Below are 19,902 nucleotides of genomic sequence, written 5' to 3' on the forward strand. Positions count from 1 at the left end.
TAAAAATCCCAGTGGAAGCTGAACACTAGTTTATTTAAAAAGCCGAAGAACATGCACTTACCTCGTTCTGGATTCCCAGCTGCCTAGTTCCTGGGCCTGGCACATGGTCAATGCCCCATAAATATTAATTGATCGATCCATTAAGTTGGTTGCTCACCCATTTGCAGAGCAACAGTCTACCGCTCTGCTTGCACACACACACAAGCCTAAGGAGAGAGTCCTTAGGCTATGATGGGAGAGTTGCTAAGTTGGCGGGGGAGCCTGCCACAATGCCCTGCCTTCTACTTCCAGCTCTGCTTATTAAGAGTCAAATAACGATGTGGCAGGAAGTGAATTGCAAACACTGCCAAATTCTAAGAGAGGAGCTGGACACATGCCTTTCAGGCTTCATGTATTTGGTCTTCTTGGTCTGTGCCAAGCCCTGTGCTTTGCAGCAAAAATCCAGATGTTGCCATCTTACTGCATCTTATTAGCTGGACAGAATAGGGTGCATGCAGAAGGCAACTTCTTTGTTCCTTTCTAATGTCTTTTGAACTCAGTGCTCAGATGCATTTTTCCCCGTGGGGTCTTGCATATAAAACCTTGGGCAGGTCTAACTTTGAGCACCCAGAATAGTCCTTTTCAGTGAAAGACTCCTTCTGACTTCTTATCTAACTCCTGGGCTCTCTCTATCTTGAGGCCAGAACTGCTTTGGGCTAGAAATTGGCATGGGAAATGGGCACTTCAGTTTCTCCTTTCTTACCCAAATTCACACCCACATTCTACCCTCCAGACCCAGCATCTGACACCTCTGCATCTGGAATCCAACACAGGGCCCTCTGCTGACTGTTTGTCCTGAGAAAATCCTGGGCTTTCCCTAAGAATTTCCCCAAGAATTCCTTTTTGAGACACCTCCAATGGCAGCTCCGGATCTTGGGTAATGTTGCCATTCGCCAGTTGTTTATAATGCCCTCCCTCTTTTCAAATGAAGAAAGGGCCACCTTCAGGTCATTCTGAAACTTCCTATAGAACACGCCCTGCCAATACATGAGCAGTCATGGCATGGTTGAAGCAGAGTAAAGAAGACCACTTTTCAAAATTAAACTTTTTTATTTTGAGATTATTGTAGATTCACATGCAGTTATATGAAACAGATGATCTCCTTACTCTTCACTCAGCTTGCCCCAATGGTAGCATCTTACAAAACCAGCAGGACATCACAACCAGGATATTGACATTGATGGATCCATCCTGTTGTTCAGATTTCTTTTGTTTTACTTGTACTCATTTTTATGTGTGTATTTTAAGTTCTATAAAACTTAAAATTTACATACATAATACTGTACATCAGCTGTGTTTCAATTTTTTGAAAAAGCTCTACATAATTTTATCATAGGAGTAGGTTCGTGTATCCACCACCACAGTCAAGATACGAAACACTCTATCACCATCAGAATGGCGCCCCTTTATAACCACACCCACTTCCCTCCTACCTGCCCCTCCTCCCCGCTTCCTCCTAAATCTAGAGTAACCACAAATCTATTCCCCATTTCTATAACTTTGTCACTTTAAGAATACTATATAAATGGAATCATGCTGTGAAAACTTTTGCGATTGACTGTTTTTTCAGCATAATTCCCTGGAGATGCATCCAAGCAAGTTTACTCCTCTTGGTGTGAATGTACAAAAGTTTGTTTAACCATTGACCTGCTTGAAGGGCATCCAGATTATTTGCAGTTTTTGGCTCTTACAAATAAAGTTGCTATAAACATTCATGTACACGATTTTGTGTGAATATGTTTCCATTTCTCTGAGATAAATGCCTAATGTGCAGTTGCCGAGTCCTATGGAAATTGCATATTTGTGTTTTTATAAGGAATTGTCAGTCTTCCAGAGTGACTGTATAATTTTATATTTCCACCAGCAATGTATGAATGCCCAGTTTATCCATATCTTCACCAGCATTTGATATTGTAATTATTTTTTATTCAACCATTCTGATAGGTGTATAAAGATATCTGTGGTTTGACTTTGCATTTCTCTAATCACTAATGAGATTTAACATCTTTTCATATGCTTCCTTGTCATTTATATATAATCCTCAGTGAACTATCTGTTCATTTGCTATTTTCTAATTGGATTTTTTATATTCTACTGTTAACTTTTGAGAGTTACATTCTAGATACTAGTCTTTTGTTGGATACATAGCTTGCAAATAATTTCTCCCAGTTTACAGTTTGTCTTTTCATCCTCATAATAGAAACTTTCACAGAGAAAAGGATAGATTTTTCATTTTTCCTTTTATGGACTGTGATTTTGATGTCAAGTGTAAGAACTCATTGCCTAGCCCTAGAACCCAATCCAGGGTTTCCCAGGTGGCACAGTGGTAAAGAATCTGCCTGCCAATTCAGGAGACACAAGGGATCCAAGTTTGATACCTGGGTCAGGAAGATCCCCTGGAGGAGAAAATGGCAACCACTCCAGTACTCTTGCCTGGAGAATCCTATGGACGGAGGAAACTGGAGGGCTGCAGGCCATGAACTCGCAAAGAGCTGGACACGACTGAGTATGCATGCAGCACAACAACACAAGAACCCAATTCTTTCCTTTTATTCTTCTAAAATTCTCACGGCTTTACATTTATATTTGACTCTGTGATCCATTTTGAGTTTGTTTTTGTTTAAGGTGTAAAATCAATAGGGTTAATGGGGGATTTCTGTTGTTGTTTTGTTGTGTTTTTTTTTTTTTTTTTGGTCTATGTATGTTCATTTATTGAAAAGCCATTTTTTCCCATTAAATTTCTTCTGTACCTTTGTCAAACATTAATTGGGAATACTTGTGCAGGGTTATTTCTGCATTCTTTATTCTGTTCCATTGAACTATATGTTTATCTCTCTGATAGATTATACTGACAAAGTATAGATTATACTTCGATTATTGTGGCTACATAGTAAACCTTATTATTTAGTACAGTGATTCTTCTCACTTCAGTCTACTTTTTCAAGATTATTTTAGCTGTTCTAGGGTTTGCACCTTTTCAGAACATTTTTAAAAATAAAAATATAAAATAAAATTTATAAAATGGATTTCAGAATAAACCTATCTATGTCTACAAAATGCTTTCCTGGGAATCTGATAGGAATCACATTAGACCTGTAAATTAATTTGGAGAGAATTGACATCTTTACCGTGTTGAGTTGGGAAGGCCATTTTTGCTCTGCAGTTTAGTGATGAATGTGGGTATGTTTGAGCAACCTAATACAAATAGTGTGCTGGCAGATAATAGAAGCTTAATAAATATTTTTGGCAGAAAGGAAGGATGGGAGAGCCTGGCAAAATCTTGAAAAGCTTGCATCAGTGGTTCCCAAATTTAGCCACACATACAATCCTCTGCTGACAGTAAAAGTACAGATTTCTGGGTTTCACCTCAGCCTACCCTGCTGGTTCCGACTCTCCAGGGTTGAGGCCAGTGGACCTCTATTTTTAACACTCTCTATAATTGATTCTCAGGTACAGTCAGGTTTGAGAACATACGATACAGAAACTAGACATGGAAGCAGTTTGCAGGCAATGAGCTGAGTCCCTTAGGACCACACTGTTCTTTTTGATATTTGCCCTGAAACAAAAGAAGTGGCAGCTGAAATCAAGTTCACTTAAGGCAAATGAACAAGTCCTTCAAGAAATATGGCTCAAAATGAGGAAACAGCCCTGGAGGGAAGGGGAAGGTCCTTTCCTATAAGGAGAAAGATTAAATTCATTTTGAAACTGTAGCCACCCATTTCTTTTTCAAAGACAAAATAAGAAACCAGAGTTCAGAAGACTGCAAGCAGTTGCAAAGTTGTAAATACTGTTATTTATTCACTGCATTGCCTACTTGATTAATCCCCTAACCTTGAGGCCCATGAAACTGTGCATTAGGGCCCCCAGGGAGCTGACTCCAGCCCCCAGAGCGTTGGAAACATGACTGTTCAGATGCCTGCAAACTTCTTTCCAAATAACCTATCAGTGCCTGCAAACTTCTTTCCAAATAACCTATCAGACTTTTCTATTATAAAAGAAAGTGAAAGTGAAGTCACTCAGTTGTGTCCGACTCTTTGTGACCCATGGTTTGTTGTCGGCCAGGCTCCTCCGTCCATGGGATTCTCCAGGCAAGAATACTGGAGTGGGTTGCCATTTCCTTCTCCAGGGGATCTTCCTGATTGAACCCGGGTCTCCTACATTACAGGCAGATTCTTTACCTTCTGAGCCACCAGGGAATCCCTTATATTATAAAGAAAACAGGAAATTATAAATAAAATTACATAGAGAAGAGCTCATAAATTAAATTTTTAAGCACAGGTTCCTTTAAACCTTTGTCATTGTTTTTGTTTGTTCTTTCTCTCTGCTGCTTCAATTTTTTTTTCAGTGTAAAATTCATTACTTAAGTAATAAATATATAAAAGTAAAGGAATTTTTAACAAAATATTCCCCTAATTCCATCACCCAAACACTGGGCAATTTCTACTAATATTCCTTTGGTTCACCTTCCCTGCTCTTCACTGTATTCCTCTGTGTGCATACACACTTTTCTGTTGCTTTTTATTCAGTTCAGTTCAGTTCATTTCAGTTGCTCAGTCGTGTCCGACTCTTTGTGACCCCATGAATCACGCCAGGCCTCCCTGTCCATCACCAACTCCCAGAGTTCACTCAGACTCACGTCCATCGAGTCAGTGATGCCATCCAGCCATCTCATCCTCTGTCGTCCCCTTCTCCTCCTGCCCCCAATCCCTCCCAGCATCAGAGTCTTTTCCAATGAGTCAACTCTTCGCATGAGGTGGCCAAAGTACTGGAGTTTCAGCTTTAGCATCATTCCTTCCAAAGAAATCCCAGGGCTGATCTCCTTCAGATGGACTGGTTGGATCTCCTTGCAGTCCAAGGGACTCTCAAGAGTCTTCTCCAACACCACAGTTCAAAAGCATCAATTCTTTGGCACTCAGCTTTCTTCACAGTCCAACTCTCACATCCATACGTGACTACTGGAAAAACCATAGCCTGGACTAGATGGACCTTTGTTGGCAAAGTAATGTCTCTGCTTTTGAATATGCTATCTAGGTTGGTCATAACTTTCCTTCCAAGGAGCAAGCGTCTTTTAATTTCATGGCTGCAGTCACCATCTGCAGTGATTTTGGAGCCCAAAAAAATACAGTCTGACACCGTTTCCACTGTTTCCCCATCTATTTCCCATGAAGTGAGGGGACCAGATGCCATGATCTTAGTTTTCCGAATGTTGAGCTTTAAGCCAACTTTTTCACTCTCCTCTTTCACTTTTATCAAGAGGCTTTTGAGTTCCTCTTCACTTTCTGCCATAAGGGTGGTGTCATCTGCTTTCAACTAGCATACAATTTGGAGTTCTTATGTCAAACATTTTCCTAAGTTGTGACTTTTCAGTATTTACTTTAATTACTCTCTTGGCTGCATAATATTCAATAGTGCTAATATACCAGAACTGCTCTCTTTCACCATGTTGTCTTTAGTATTACCATATTTTATTCTATTACCATTTCTATTCTATACTTTTTTTACCAAAAACAATTGTTTTTATACTATTACTGATATATTCTAAGGCATTCCAGCCATTTTTAGTTTGTTGTTTTAATCAATAATAATGAGATGAACATCTTAAACAGACATTTTCTTTTTCTGAATTATTTCCTTGGGATAAATTCTCAGGAATATCATTGTTAGGTCTTTGGGCATAAGTATCTTTATGACTTTTGATATTTCTTAGAATACCAAAATCACCAAAATTTTGCCAAAATTGGATAGTATTTTTTTTAATTTTGCAAATGTGGTGGATGCAAATGTATATATTGGCATTCATTATTTTTTATTAGAATGTGTCTATCATTTGTATTTTTATCATATACACTGTCTATTTAAATACTTTATTACCCTATTATAAATTATAATGACCTTTCTAAATATTATAGATATTAATCTGTATTCACAATTATGTAAATGTTTCCCTATCCACTGCTCCTATTTTTGCATTAATTTTGTCATTGTTACTAAACAGAAGTTTTAACTTTTCCAATATTGTCAACTTTGCAATTCTTGTTTGTTATACGCTTTGTCTATTGCGGGCTACCAGAGAAAGTTACTATGCCTCTGTAGATCTGATAAAACCAGAGTCTATTTTCTACCAGTTTTCCTATGCTTGCTTTAAATCAAACCGTATGTAGTTTTCGTGGATGAAGTGAATTTGGAATCTAAGTCATCTCTTCCAGCTGTTTCCGTTCTGCCTGTGGATCTGGCCTCTGCCCCCGCCCTGAGGCCCTGACTGCCGTAAGCCCCCGTCACAGAGCACTCGGTGTTCCTTGGCTCACACTGTGGTCCACCAAGCCTGTTTCTTCTGTACACTTGATAGCTCCAAGTTTTAGGACTTTAGTTTCGCTATGGTGGTGGCTATCTGGTAGCAGTGGATCTGCCATTTCACTCTTCCTTTTTTCCTATAGGGTCCCGTCTTATTTTTCTTTTCTGTAATTTTTAGAATCAGAGCCCCAAAAGGAAAATGTTCTTAAAAGAATGTATAACTATTTGGAATTGCATGGGAAAAACACAGACAGATAACAAAACATATTACTCCCATGGTCTTTGAGCCAAGTCTCTCATCAGATTCCCTCAAGGAATCTGGGGGCACTTTGAATACCATGGAGATTCCTTCAACCAATGGAGAACCCAAAAGTACCAGCTGCAACAAAGCATGTGTCCCAGAAAGTGTGACCAGTGCAGTGAGAATGTACCCTTCACTGGTTTATCTTGATGTGAGAGGTTGATTCTCAAATTCTTTCACCAGAGGAAGTCCCACTTTGAGCTCGCAGGGGCATGTGCATGCGCCTGCATTCACACACACACACACACGCAGAGCTTTATTCAACATAAACCCCAGAACTAAAGAGGGTCACAATCACTATTCAAAAAATGAGATTCAGAAGTGACAGGCATGCTTTTTTTTTTTTTTTTTTGAAGTTACTTCTTAAGTGGGCCAGACCTTCCATCCCAGGTTACCTTCTCAGCTGGCCTCCTTCCTGATTGTAGAGTATGTGGGTACATTCTTTAGACCAACATCTGAGGCTCTTCCATGTGATCAGGGTCAGAAGTATGTCCAGGCAGAAACCCTTGGGTTCTGCCTCTGGAGACTGTCCTGCTTTTTCTGTTCACCTAAAACAATAGCAGCTTTTACTGGATTGCTTTGCCATTTGGCCAGCAGCCTTCCCTAAACAGAACAGTTCAATTGTCTTTTTAATCTTACTGGACAGCAGTGGTTTTTTTAGCCTCAGAAGAGAGAAGCAGGAGGACGCATGACATGTGATGGAAAGACGTCTGTGTTATACAAGTCCACGTGGACAGGCACATTCTAGGGGAAATGCAAAAATGCACCAAAAGGGTAATCAGACAGCAGAGGTGTGAATCTGCCCCTCATGGCTGCATGATCTCAGACAAATTAAATAAACCTTCTAGGCTCCGTTTAAAAAAGAGGAATAAGAATACCACTCAAAGTTGAAGATTCAATGAAGTTATTTATAGAAAGTACCTATATACTATTACCGTCTTAATATCTAAAAGAACCAAATAAAATAATTTGTTACACAATTTTAAAGGATGCATGACTCCATCCATAAGCAAAGTCCCATTATACCCTCCAAAACGTCTCCATACTTCCAGGATGAAAGAGAAAATGTATACAACAGAGACCCTTAACCTTTGGGAGATTTATTCTCCTGGAGAACTTGGAGAATGTTAAAAGTTACTTTTTCCAAAGATGCAGCAAGTCAACATTCTAACTGTAGAGCTCCCCACCTGCCTCGAAGCACACCTGTGGGCAGCTCCATGGAGCCCAGGCTGGGAACTCACGCCTTGAGCTTACCACCCACAGGACCGCCTTCTGTCAGCAGGGAGAATAAGTGACCACGACAGGAGTTGGCTTAACTACACCCCAAGCCATCGTCCATCTGAGGGCTATTCAGGCACCCTGAATCTTGACATCTCTGCCATAAACCAGTGCTTCTCCTCACCCCAACTCACACCCCATGCTCAGGCACAAGCTCTTTGTCTACAAGGGAGAAAAGAAAGACAGTGTATTGAATGCACTAATAAGGCTGCATCATCTCACTGCTGTAATTTCCTCCTTTATGATTTATGATTAAAAGCAGCTAACACTTTTTGAGTTCTTACTACATGCCACACAGTGTGCTAAACGTGACTCAAATTGTCGTCTAGCACGCCCAGGAACAGCACGCGGTGGATTTCATTATCTCCACGTGGCAGTCAGCTAGCTGCATCTTAGATGCTTTAAAGGGGCTTCCCTTGTGGCTCAGCTGGTAAAGAGTTCGTCTGCAATGCAGGAGACCTGGGATCGATTCCTGGGTTGGGAAGATCCCCTGGAGAAGGGAAAGACTACCCACTCCAGTATTCTGGCCTAGAGAATTCCATGGACTCTACAGTCCATGGGGTTGCAAAGAGCTGGACGTGACTGAGCGACTTTCACTTCACTTCATTTCACTAGATGGTTTAAAGTCTCTTGCTGCAGGTCATCTAGTCAGTGAGTGGCGGAGCCTAGCTTGGAGCCGCGCTCTCACGACTCTGATCTCTGCCTCCTCCCTTCAGGGCACTGCAGATCTCCTAGGACATTCCGTAAGTACTGACACTTTCGGTCCTTAACTGTTTCCCCATGGATCCCCAAAGCATTGCTCACCCTATTTTCTTTAACTCTCCAGCCCTGAGGAGCCCCCTCTAGGAAGACTGCCCTCCATGTATAAGCTGCTCTCTGCTTGCTTTACACTTTTGTGAACCCATAATGCATCACTCCTCAGAGAAGGCAGTGGCACCCCACTCCAGTACTCTTGCCTGGAAAATCCCATGGACAGAGGAGCCTGTTAGGCTGCAACCCATGGGGTCACACAGAGTCGGACACGACTGAAGTGACTTAGCATAGCATAGCATAATACATCACTCCTAAAGTTGTCAGAGTGTCCAACTTTCCCATAAATGGCATGCAGGGTCTTCAGAGCCTCCATGTCATCCTCTCTATTAACGTGTTGCTTCCTATTTCAGATAAGAGCCAGCCCATTTGTCATATTTGAATTTCAAATATCCACCCACCTTATCAGCTTGCCTGCCACTGTCCTTTGAGAGTCCAGTTCAGTCATTTGTGATGAAAATGTAGCTGGGACACAATATAAATGAAAGTGAAAGGCTGTGTTTCAATTATACCTAAATCTTCACAGCCAGTGCCTTGGTAAGTTTCAGTGTGTCATGAAAATGTGTTGATGCAAACGCTTCTTGAACGTTCAGCATTTTTCAAATACTGGAACTACCTGTGTTGTAGGCACATGAACAGAATTCGAGAGGTTAACCCTCTCTACTTGCAGCCTGACAGTTTTTGTGACACTTACTCCTCCCGTGTCTTCATCAGTCTGATCTGACTCCAGCCTGGTCATCCCAGCTTCTAGTAGCAGTTCGTGTGAACAGTTTGGCTTTCTTGATCAAGAAAGAGCTCACTGTGTTAAAACCACAGGGGCTCTTGAGAGGGGCCACATCACATGTCACCAAGACTCTTCTCTGAAATACACTTAGCCCACGGGAAGGCATAAGCGCACAAAGTAACCCACCGAGAGACAGCGCTGAGGAGGGACAGAGGGCCTGGCCGCGTGCTGCGGGCAGCAGAGGTCCATGAAGGGGCCCTGAAGTGGGAGGCCTGGGGCTGGATTCTGACTCCATCACTTACTTACTGATGACCCTGGGAAAGTCCTGAATGTGCCATCGGAATAGCGTGAAGTGTCAGGGCATAGGGCTGTCGCCTTGGAACATGGAATATGATACGTACCACGAAGAGGTGTGACCCCAGGGGGGAAGCAAGGGGAATGCTATAATGCCCATGGACCATCACCCAGCCAAAGTAGAGACGCGGACTCCCTCTAGAAGAATTTAGCCCAGCCTTATTCCACCCAGAGTGCTACCCACCTGAGGGGGCCCTCATCTGCGTCCTCAGCCTCCTCGAAGTCTTCCCACTTGCTCTCACTCTCATGGGACACTTCTGGAGGCAAAGACTGTGAGAAAGTACTCCAGGAACAGAACTGTGGTAAGGGAATGGTCCCTGAATCTGCCTCCAAACATTCTCCACAGGGTAGCTGGTCTGCCAGTGAAGGGTTGATAGTAAGATACACTTCATCCTCGGAGGTAGGAGAAGGGGTCCCAGGTGGATGGTGCATGTCCCGTTCCTCATTATCACTGTACAGTTCAGGACTAGAAAACAGAAATCCACGTTTCTTCCAGGGTTGATCACAAATCCCGCTCCCCACCTTCCCTTGCCTTCAGGATGCGGTCATGACATGTCACAGGCAACTGTCACAGGCTTCAGACAGTTGCTGCCAGAGCCTCCTCTGGGGCCAGGAGGTGAACAGTGGACAGGGTGCAGCCTTGACCTTGAGGAGTCCGTGATTTAATGAGAAGAGTAAGCGGTGAACAGATGTTACAATCAGGTAGTTAGTGCTACAGTACAGAATGTTATGAGGATGGGTGAGCTCCTTACTGAGTCCAGGAGATGGTGGGGGGACTCGCTAGAGGACACGGATCAAAAGCAGAGCTCTGACCCACGCTTCATATGGGAAGAGAGTCAGACCTCAGGCAAGTTTATTAACTTCTCTAGAGCCTCAGTTTTTTCATCTGAAAAAATGGGAAGGTCACAAAACTTATGGGAGTGTTGGAATGCTTAAGTTAAATAATTCTGATACAGCCAGCCATGGCTGCTGGTACAGGGTAAGTTCTCAGTAAATGGAGGAGGCCATGATCACTACTATGATTATAGTTCTTTCAACAGAAGAATTAGATGGAAAGGGCCAAAGCAAGAGGCTCAGAACAACTCCAGCAGGTGACCTTCAAAGCACTTTGTGCAAATATCAGGTCCTTTTCTGAGCATTGCAAAAGTGCTTATTTGGAGAGGCAGCTAGCTGGAGTGACATTTACTCCCTGTGTGACATAGGAAGCAGGTGAATGGCGAGGCTCATTGGCGACGAAGATGCAGAAGCAATGGTGAAAGAATAAGGCTTCCAGGGGGTTCCAAAAGTCACCACACACTCCTTTTTGATTAGAAAGAGCAGTTCATGAAGATGACAGAGCATTTTGCACAGGGCTTCCAACATGCAAAGAAGGTGCTCAGAAAATATCTGTAGAGAGTCTGGTTAGAGAAGATGAGTAGGAAAATCTACAAGAAATGCAGACAGGTTGATCTTTGTACCAAATACACAAGTCCTTGTTTATCAGCCTCCTTACCCACACCCATATCAACAGGTTGGTTTTGTCAGTATCCCCTGCCCTCCCCTTCCCTTTCCTGCAATACGTCTTTCCCTTAAAATCAGCACTGGCAACTCCCTATAGCCAAGAACTCCCAAACACCCATACAGGTGGCCCTCCTTCCGGTAGAGCCAGAGTAGCTGTCTCAACCTGAGTTTTGCTGTCAAAGAGACATCCTTTCTGCTCATGAGAGATACAGGGTTCAAGTAAATGTGCATTTCATGTAAATATATACACACTCATGTGCTTAAAAAGGGACTATATTCTGTAAGGACATTCACTTTAAGGAAATATTTTAAAATCCCTAAGCACTTGAAGAACTTGGTTTAAAACCTTAAGCTACTCGACCAAATTGCGTAGAAAAATGTGTTTCTTTGTAAGTATAGGGAGGGAACATCATGGAAGCTTTACCAAAGGGCAGGAAATCCAGCCTGGTGCCCAGGCACACTCTGTCCCCCTCCCTCAACCCCTCGGCAGCCAACCTGTCCCACCTTCCCTGCCAAGAAGCAGGTGGCAGCAGGGCCACGCCTGGCTGTCCGCACTTCACCTCCCACAACTGTGCTCCTCCAGTCTTTCTAATGATCTCCATGCTCTCCAGATTGGATCTGGGGCTCTAGCTGCTGGCCCCACCAGGAGAGAGATCCAGGGAAGCCATCAGCCTGAGGGGCAAGAGGCAAACCTGCTGGGTGTCTGGAGAAGGGATGGTGATCTCCAGGGTGGCATTCTGGCCATTCTGGTGACACTCTTACCTCAGGGAGAATCACTGCCCTTCCATCCACCCTTCCACCCAGGCTCCCGACTGCTCTTGGAGCTCTGACCTGGGGTTTGCTTGTGGATGTGGGGAAAGAGAGGGGAGGCAAGAAGAGGCACAGGAAGTCAGATACTGTGTTGCTTTCTTTCTTGTTTTGCAGAGCCCTACTCCTGTGTGGCAGTAGTATGTGTACAGTGCGGTAAAAGAAGAGAACAGGGCGAGAAAAGTAGAATTTCGTCTTCTCCATGAACACTCTGCGTTTGCAAGGGTGCTGGTAGCCGCTTGACTGTGGAAAGTAACCACCTGGTAGATGGTAAGATCTGGCAGTTTGCTGGGAATTTCAATTGATTGGCATCTGTCTTTAGCTGGAAATGGCTGAGGAAAGAGAAGGAAAACTGACTGGTGTTGAGTTCTTGCTGTGTGCCAGGCTCTGGGCTAGCGCTCTGCATGTGTTATTTCTTTTGAAGGCCACAGCACAGTTTGGAGTTACTGAGGTCTTCATTAACATTTGAGAAGCCTCAAGCTCAGAGAAATCAATTCGTCAGACACGCTAGTAAGTAGTAGAGCTGAAACCGAGGCTATATGATCAAGAAGTCAGTCATCGTTTTGATCTAAACCACTGAAAGAAAACTTCACTCGTGGATGCCAGAAGCAAAGAGGCAGTTACCTGGGGCAGTCGCTTCAGAACTGAACTGCGGACATTCAAGGGAGATCCACAAAGAACCACGATCCCACCTTGGAATCCTAATTCTGACGCTGCCCAGGAGCTGGGGGAACTGTGTCCAGAGATTGCTGGTCGTGTGCCATGGCTTTCCTTCTGTAGGGCGCAGCCACTAATTATGCGTGCTCTAAGTGCAAGCTAAGGCTCTCTTGGAAGAGAAGCTAACACAGTTGAATTTTGTTTGCTTGGCACAACACAGTATACTTTTAAACAATCCTATCTGGATGCTTCTAGGAAACACGCCTGGCTTCTGTCTGTCACAGATCGAACCCTGTCTAATTGCATTACCCCAGCTGCTTTACACTTCCTGTTACTACTAGTCCCTGTAGATTTGCCCTTATCAGCCTTCTAGGATGCCAACAGTTAAGAGCCATTTAGTGTCAGTGGGTTTATACAATGTCAAACATGAAGCATTGTTCCCCGTTGTTTGGCTGCTTTGTGCCCGTGCATCTAACTAACAACATGCCTAGGAGCAATATCGTACCCTCTCTCCATATCCGTACCCCTCTCTTTGCTCCTGACAGGTTTCTAAGCACCTTGGATACGTGTAGTAAGTACTCATCCAACTGAATGAAAGAGTTTGTTTTCGATCAGAACAGGACTGAGAAGGACTCATCCACCCACTCAGGGGTGGATGAGCACAAAAATGCAGACTAAGTTAAAAACAAATGGCTATTAAAATGAACATCACAGGGCTTCCCTCGTGGTCCGGTGTTAAAAATCTGTCTTGCGGTGCAAGGGACACCGGTTTGATCCCTGATACAGGAAGATCCCACATGCCTCAGAGTAACACACCCAGGCACCAAACTCCAAGCCAGCACTCTGGATCCTGTGAGCTGCTACTACTGAGCCCATGTGCTGCAGCTACTGAAACCCAACTGTCCAGAGCCCGTGCTCTGCATGAAGAGAAGCCACTGCAATGAGAAGCTCTGCACACCGCAGGAAAGAGTAGCCCCTGCCTCACTGCAATAGAGAAAGCCTGCGAACAGCAACAAAGATGCACCACAGCCAAAAAATACTATTAAATAAAGAGATCTTTTTTTTAAATGAAGGTTTCAGTCTGGTTTTGAAGATGTAGGGTTTTTTTTAAGCTTCTGTTGATTATGAAGCATCATATTAGCTATAGAAATGATGATGCACACAACGGAAACTCTTTCTTATCACAAAGCTTCAGGAGGCCATGAGGGACGCAGAACAAAGGCTTGTATGCGAGGAAGAAATCCCAAGGCCTGCCATCTGTAGCCTGCAAGGATACTGGAGGACCACTGGGTGGGGTTTGCTTTCCCCAAATCTCACAGGTTGTGATTACCTCAGCTCCAGATTTCATGTTTCTCTTCTTTCATCCTCCTCTCTAAATGCCCAGAACCCTCCTGGCCCAGCAAGCATCTGAGCTATGTTATTAATTGTTTGCTTGTAATTTCTAGCAATGACATGCATACAATTTACAGTATGTCTGAAAATGGACTGAGCCTTACCTTCCAAGTCTCCTGATATCACAAACTGAATCACAGTTTTGCCTCAAATCCTTCTCCAAAGAGGTAGCCAATGTTGATGCCTCCATTTCTTGGTGAAGTCTGCATAGATGAGGGAAGGAATCCCGAGGATCAGTCAAGGAAGTGGCCCAGGGTCTCTCGGTGTCTTGGTCCCATTGTGCCTCTTGGGTGGCTTGTTGGAAAGACTCTGGCCGGAGACCCAGGCCCTCCCCTGTGTCTGGGGAGGCACTGTCCCTCCGGCTGTCCCCCTGATCCAGGCTGGGGCTCTGCTCCAAGTCAGTGCATGCTGCCCTGGAGAATTCTTTGTCTGCTGCGAGCACAGGTGTCTATTGAAAGAAATACTACGGATTATTGGATCCAGGGTGCACATTGAGCAAAATCTAAGTGTTGCTTTTGTACCAGTGGGTACCGCACTTGGTACCAATCCACCCCTTTCCGTGCTCTTAAATGAGAGCCTAGCCTTGCTAGTTCTGTGTCCACCTCTCCTTCCTTGCACCCACTCGAACCAGGCTTCGGTCTCCATCACTCAACTGAAAGATACCTAATTAGGATCTCTAGTTACCTACATCTTTCTGAAGCCAAAAGATAATTCTCTGTCTTCATCTCTACCTCTCAGCAATGTTCAACGTAATTGGACCCTCCTCCTTCCTGAGAATGTCCTTTACTCGTCTACTCTACTTAAACACTGAGTTTACCCTAAGCTCCACCTTTATCTGAATCACCTCCAAGGCTCCTTCTCAGTCTCATGCGTTATCTCAGTTCTTTGGGGTGTCGCATCGCTCAGCCCTCTTCTTGACTTTTTTGGTATTCCTCCCCGAGAAGATCTCATCAAATTTACAGCTCTCAGTGGCATTATCTGCTGGTAATTTCGAATTCACATTTTCCAGCCCTAGCAGATATCCCCATTGAATGCTCTATAAACATTTGTTTGCAGGCTATCAAGAACTGCTGCTTCTTTCCACGTACCTTAAAGTGCTCCCTCAAGCACATCCTGTCTCGGTAAGTGGCGCCACCTTCATTCATTCAGTTACTTGAGCCAACTCCACTCCCGGTCTTCACACCAATGTCTCGTCCAAAAATCATCCCATGGGCTCTACCTCCCAGAGTATCCTAAATCAGTCCTTCTTACACCTATCTGGCTACAGCCCAAGCCTAAGACACCATATGTTACGTGAATCACTGCCAGATTACCTGCTCCACTCCATCTCTCCCGGCAACCTAAGTGACCTCTCCGAAGTGTGGACCAGATGAGGCCACATTTCCGCTTCACCCTTCATCCTCCCACCTCCCCAGCCCAGTGGCTTCCCATGGCAGCCAGGATGGGATCAGCACATTACCAAAACCTCCAAGCCCTACCTGATGCGGAGCCCAACCCCTTCTACAACTCCTCCCCCTCCACAGTTTCCTTCATTAACTACTGTCCAGGCACAATCCTTATCTTTGTGTCCTTCAAAAATCTAGGTCATTCCTATCTCAGAGCCTTTGCACTTGCTATTCCTCCTGCCTGAAATGACCAACTCCAGATGTTTACAGAGCTGCCTCCTTCTCGTAACTATTCTAGTTCTAAACCAAAGTCTCCCTTTCTTGTTCTTCAATCAGAGCTCTGGAACCAAGCGAATGAATGAAAATTCTTCTTCCATGTGGCCCTCAGGTATGAGGAAAGAAGAAGCATGCCCACCATTCCTCGCCTCAAACCCTCTCCATTGGACACTTCTGGGTTCTCTGGTAGAAGCTCTTCTCCAGGACAGGACAACTGTTTCCCTGGCATTTACCAGATATCTGAACAAAGACACAGGGTACCAGCCCCTTGGCCTGCTGGTCTCTGAGTGTGTGAAATGTGACCCTCTCCCACCCCGTTCACTTGCCTAACACAAGTGCTGTCATCTACCTTCTTTCCAAACTAGCAGCTCTCTGCTTTCCTTCCTATAGCTCTTGTCTCACCAAAGTTGGTATAAAACGACCTCTTAGAGTCCAAGCATCAAGAATACGTGGGTCACCAAGTCCCTGTGCTGTCTCTACCAACTGTCACCCTCAGTGAAAAGTGACTGATTGTGACTGATAAGCCATGGACACGGCTTGTGCACGTCTCAGATGAGGCATCATGAGACCTAGAGAAGTTAGGCAAGTGCCCAAGGTCCTTGCCGCAAACATAGCAGGTACAGATGATTCCGGGTGTCCACGCAGACCCTCCTCCATGGGCGAGGTCTGCTGGTTGCTGGCAGCTCACAGCAAGCCCCTCCCCAGGAACTGTGCTCAGCTTAAGGGAACTGCCTCCGCCAAAGCTAGGCCCCTCCCTTGGGCAGCTCATACCCCAGTGCTGTTTGGTACAGATAGCAAAGGTACAGGCTCTTCTGTTCCAGTTAAGGACAGCTCTAAGGGGCCATCTCAGCTTCAGAGTTCCCTCTGGGGCCAGCTGAAGCCCCTGTTGCTGCTGAAGCTCACTTACTTCCCCTTCCGCCCAGCCCTGCTTCTCTCACCCTCACAGGGGTGTCCCGAGAGCTGTCCCCGTCCACCTCCGGCACAGACTCTGTGTCCTGGAAGCTCAGCAGGTGGCAATGTGCTGGGTAACACTAAGTGTCATCCCGGCTAGGCCGTAGAAAGTGAAAGTGAAGTCACTCAGTCGTGTCCGACTCTTTGCGACCCCATGGACTGCAGCCTACCAGGCTCCTCCATCCATGGGATTTTCCAGGCAAGAGTACTGGACTGGGTCGCCATTTCCTTCTCCAGGAGACTACCCAGATATTTGTTCAAATACAAATCTAGATGTTACTGTAAAGGTATTTTTTAAATGAGAGAGTTGTCTATAAATCAGTAGACTTTGCGTGACACAAATAACCTTCTATAATGTGAGAGAGCCTCATTCTGTCAGTTGAAGGCCTTAGGAGAAAAATGACTGAGAGCCCTAAGAAAAGTGAGTCCTGCCTCCAGACTGCCATAAGAGTCACACTGTGACATCAACTCTCTGCTAGATATCCAGTCAGCCAGCCTATTCCACAGAATTTAGACTGGCCAAGCCCCACAACAGGGAAGCCTGGTGTGCTGCAGTCCATGGGTTAACAAAGACTCGGATACAACTGAGAGACTGAACTGAACTGAAGCCCCACGATTACCTGAGTCAGTTCCTTAATCTCTCTCTCTCTCTCTCCACACATGCACACACATATCCTATTTGTTATATTTCTCCCAAGAACCTAATACAGGCATCAACATAATAATCTGAATTTTCCAGATTCCAATGCCTGTCTTCTCTGCACCAGACTACACATGCCTAATCCATGTTTTAGAAGGGTGGACTTAGATCCTTCGTATTTCCCCCTCCATTTCATTCTTCAGAATGGAAGTTCTTACCTCCCCTTTGTCTGGTTTTATATGCGCTCTCCTTGTTCCTGGTTTCCCCTCTCTGATGCCTGGCTGCCTCTGATGCCAGAGAACCCAGCTCTAGAAGTTTCTCAGTTAAGATTTAAGTATGTAATCAACTACGGGAAGACCTAAATATTGGGAGAGACAGAAGCAGGGAGAGGAAGGGAGAAACAGGGCCTTATGAGCTTGTCACAGACTAACTGAGGTTAGGGTGGTGAGCTACATTCCTGCCCTAATGAAATAAGACGGCATTGAACCCTATTGAAGGCAAAGTCAGGCTTCTCAGGACCCACCAGACAAGAAAGGGGCGCCTGAAGATGATGCATGTGGAGAGAGCAGAGGGCAGCACCCCTTACCTGCCAGCCCTGGTCCATCTCAGGCAGCGCACCTGGAGGGGGTCGGCAAAGCAGGAGCGTGACTTCCTGTGAGGCGCCTCGAAGTAAATGGAGCACCTCCTACCAGAAAGCAAAACCTATGGTTAGTTATGGGGCTGGCCTGGCTGTGGGGGTGTCCTCCTCTGTGTTCCCCACTATCTCTCTGGCCCCTCCTCTCCCTACCTTGTTCTGTGTCTTGGCTGCAGAGAACTTTGGAGAGCAGGGCTGTGGGCCTGACTTCCCCAAACGCATGGATCTAAGGCCACAAAATGATGAGCCAATGCTGAGCTTTAAATGACCAAGGTCTGCTCAGGGCCTTTTCATAGCAGCGTCTGCCAATACTGATGCCTCTTCTTCAGAGAGAAAGAGTGATTCTAGCAAATGACTCTTCCCATCTCAATGTTCATTGCTTCTCTACCCAGCTCATATCAGGAGCTATCGGTCACAGAAACACCACCACTCCAATCTCTAAAGCCTGACCCTCAGCTCCAAGCTTCTGCCCAGGCTCAGCTCAGGCCCTCGGAACTTCTCACCTGTGACACTGCAGTGGCCTCCCCTCTGCTCCCTGGCTCCTCCACCCTCACCACCTCCCTTCCTACACATTGCTAATGTGCAATCATTTTAAAATGCAGATATCATCAGGTTCTTCTTCTGCCGAACCCCCTCTCTGGCTCACCTCCCCCTCAGCATAAGCACAGCACCCGGAGCCTGGTCTTACCTGCTGTCTCTCTCCCACTTTCTCCTCCCTGCACCCACATCTATAGCTCCCACCACAGTGAACCTCTTGCTCCAAGCCATCCTCTCAAAGCCCCGGGCGTGAGGTTGCCTGAGGAGCTCTTCTTACCTAACTAGACCAGGGCTTCTCAACACCTCAGCACTACTGGCACTTAGGGCTGAATAACCTCATTGTCTGAGCTGTCCTGTGCATGGCAGGGTGTTGAGCAACATCTCTGGTCTCTACCCACTAGACACCATTAGCTGTGACAACCACAAGTGCCTCTGGGCCTCACCAAATGTCCCAAGAGGCAATTTCACCCCTACCTGGGAACCACTGATCTGGATCCTACTCAGTGCCCCCAGCTACAATGGACTGCCACAGAGGGGGCTCCTTCCCAGCTCCCTTGTGCAAGCAGTGGAGCGGGGCTTTTCTCTCTCACTTATTTCCCGCAGTGAGTGTTGTTCTTGTCTATCCCACCAGCCCCATGAGCTCTGAGACCCTACAAACTGTCCGTCTGTGTGTCTCCAGTTCCTCATACAGTTGCTGGCCCAGCAGCAGTTCTCAGAGGACAGTTCCTGGACCAGATGAAGGATGCAGGGCGGATGGAGACATCCCCCCTCTAATCTTGTTCCGAGGATTCTCCACCCTTCCCCATCCCTCCTTCATGCGCCTTGCTCTGTGCCCTGGAGGTGGACCTGCATCGTGGGCTACAGAGAAGCTTTCCGCTGGGTTCAGCCAACAAGTGGGTGAGTAGGGCTCAGATCTGAGGAAGAAGGGGACGTCCAGGTTGGCTTTCCTGCCCATGCGGTTATCATGGAATCATGATATCTCTCAGCTAATTTCATAGCTCATGTCAGCGAGTCTACTTCACCTAGCTCACTCAGTTTCTGCACTTCAGTAACTGCTTCTACCCACTCCCTCTGGACCGTGGGGAGAGGGTCGATAACTGCATCCTCTGCTCTCAGCCCCAGGGCTCTACACTTTCCCTTGAGTTTCCCAACAACCTCCACACCTTCATTAAGCTTTCTCAAATGGTCCAATTTCTGCCAGGACCTTGACTGATACGTACAATATTTCACTGAGATGTTATGCCATAAACATCGTTGTTGTTGTTCAGTCAGTAAGTCGTGTCCAGCTGTTTGTGACCCTATGGACTGCAGCACGTCAGGCTTCTC

The 19,902-nt window shown here is 45.4% G+C and overlaps 1 protein-coding gene across 8 annotated transcripts in view; it reads right to left on the reverse strand.

Moving 5' to 3' along the window:
• Window positions 1-285: 285 nt before the first annotated feature.
• FRMPD2 (FERM and PDZ domain containing 2) overlaps window positions 286-19,902 on the reverse strand; it is a 109,576-nt gene continuing 89,959 nt past the window's right edge. For 6 of the 8 annotated variants that reach the window (XM_019954209.2, XM_070782235.1, XM_019954208.2 and 3 more), the window contains 4 exons: window positions 17,992-18,090; window positions 14,258-14,601; window positions 9,982-10,263; window positions 286-7,179 (listed from right to left, as the gene is read on the reverse strand). In XM_019954209.2, the coding sequence (XP_019809768.2) occupies window positions 7,176-7,179; window positions 9,982-10,263; window positions 14,258-14,601; window positions 17,992-18,090 (729 nt within the window). In that variant the 3' untranslated portion in view covers window positions 286-7,175. Of the gene's footprint in view, window positions 7,180-9,981; window positions 10,264-14,257; window positions 14,602-17,991; window positions 18,091-19,902 lie in introns of those variants that run through there. The other 2 variants (XR_002180116.2, XM_019954210.2) reach the window with 2 other exon arrangements.

The sequence above is a fragment of the Bos indicus genome, chromosome 28 (assembly GCF_029378745.1).
Source record: "Bos indicus isolate NIAB-ARS_2022 breed Sahiwal x Tharparkar chromosome 28, NIAB-ARS_B.indTharparkar_mat_pri_1.0, whole genome shotgun sequence".
NCBI classification, from domain to species: domain Eukaryota; kingdom Metazoa; phylum Chordata; class Mammalia; order Artiodactyla; family Bovidae; genus Bos; species Bos indicus.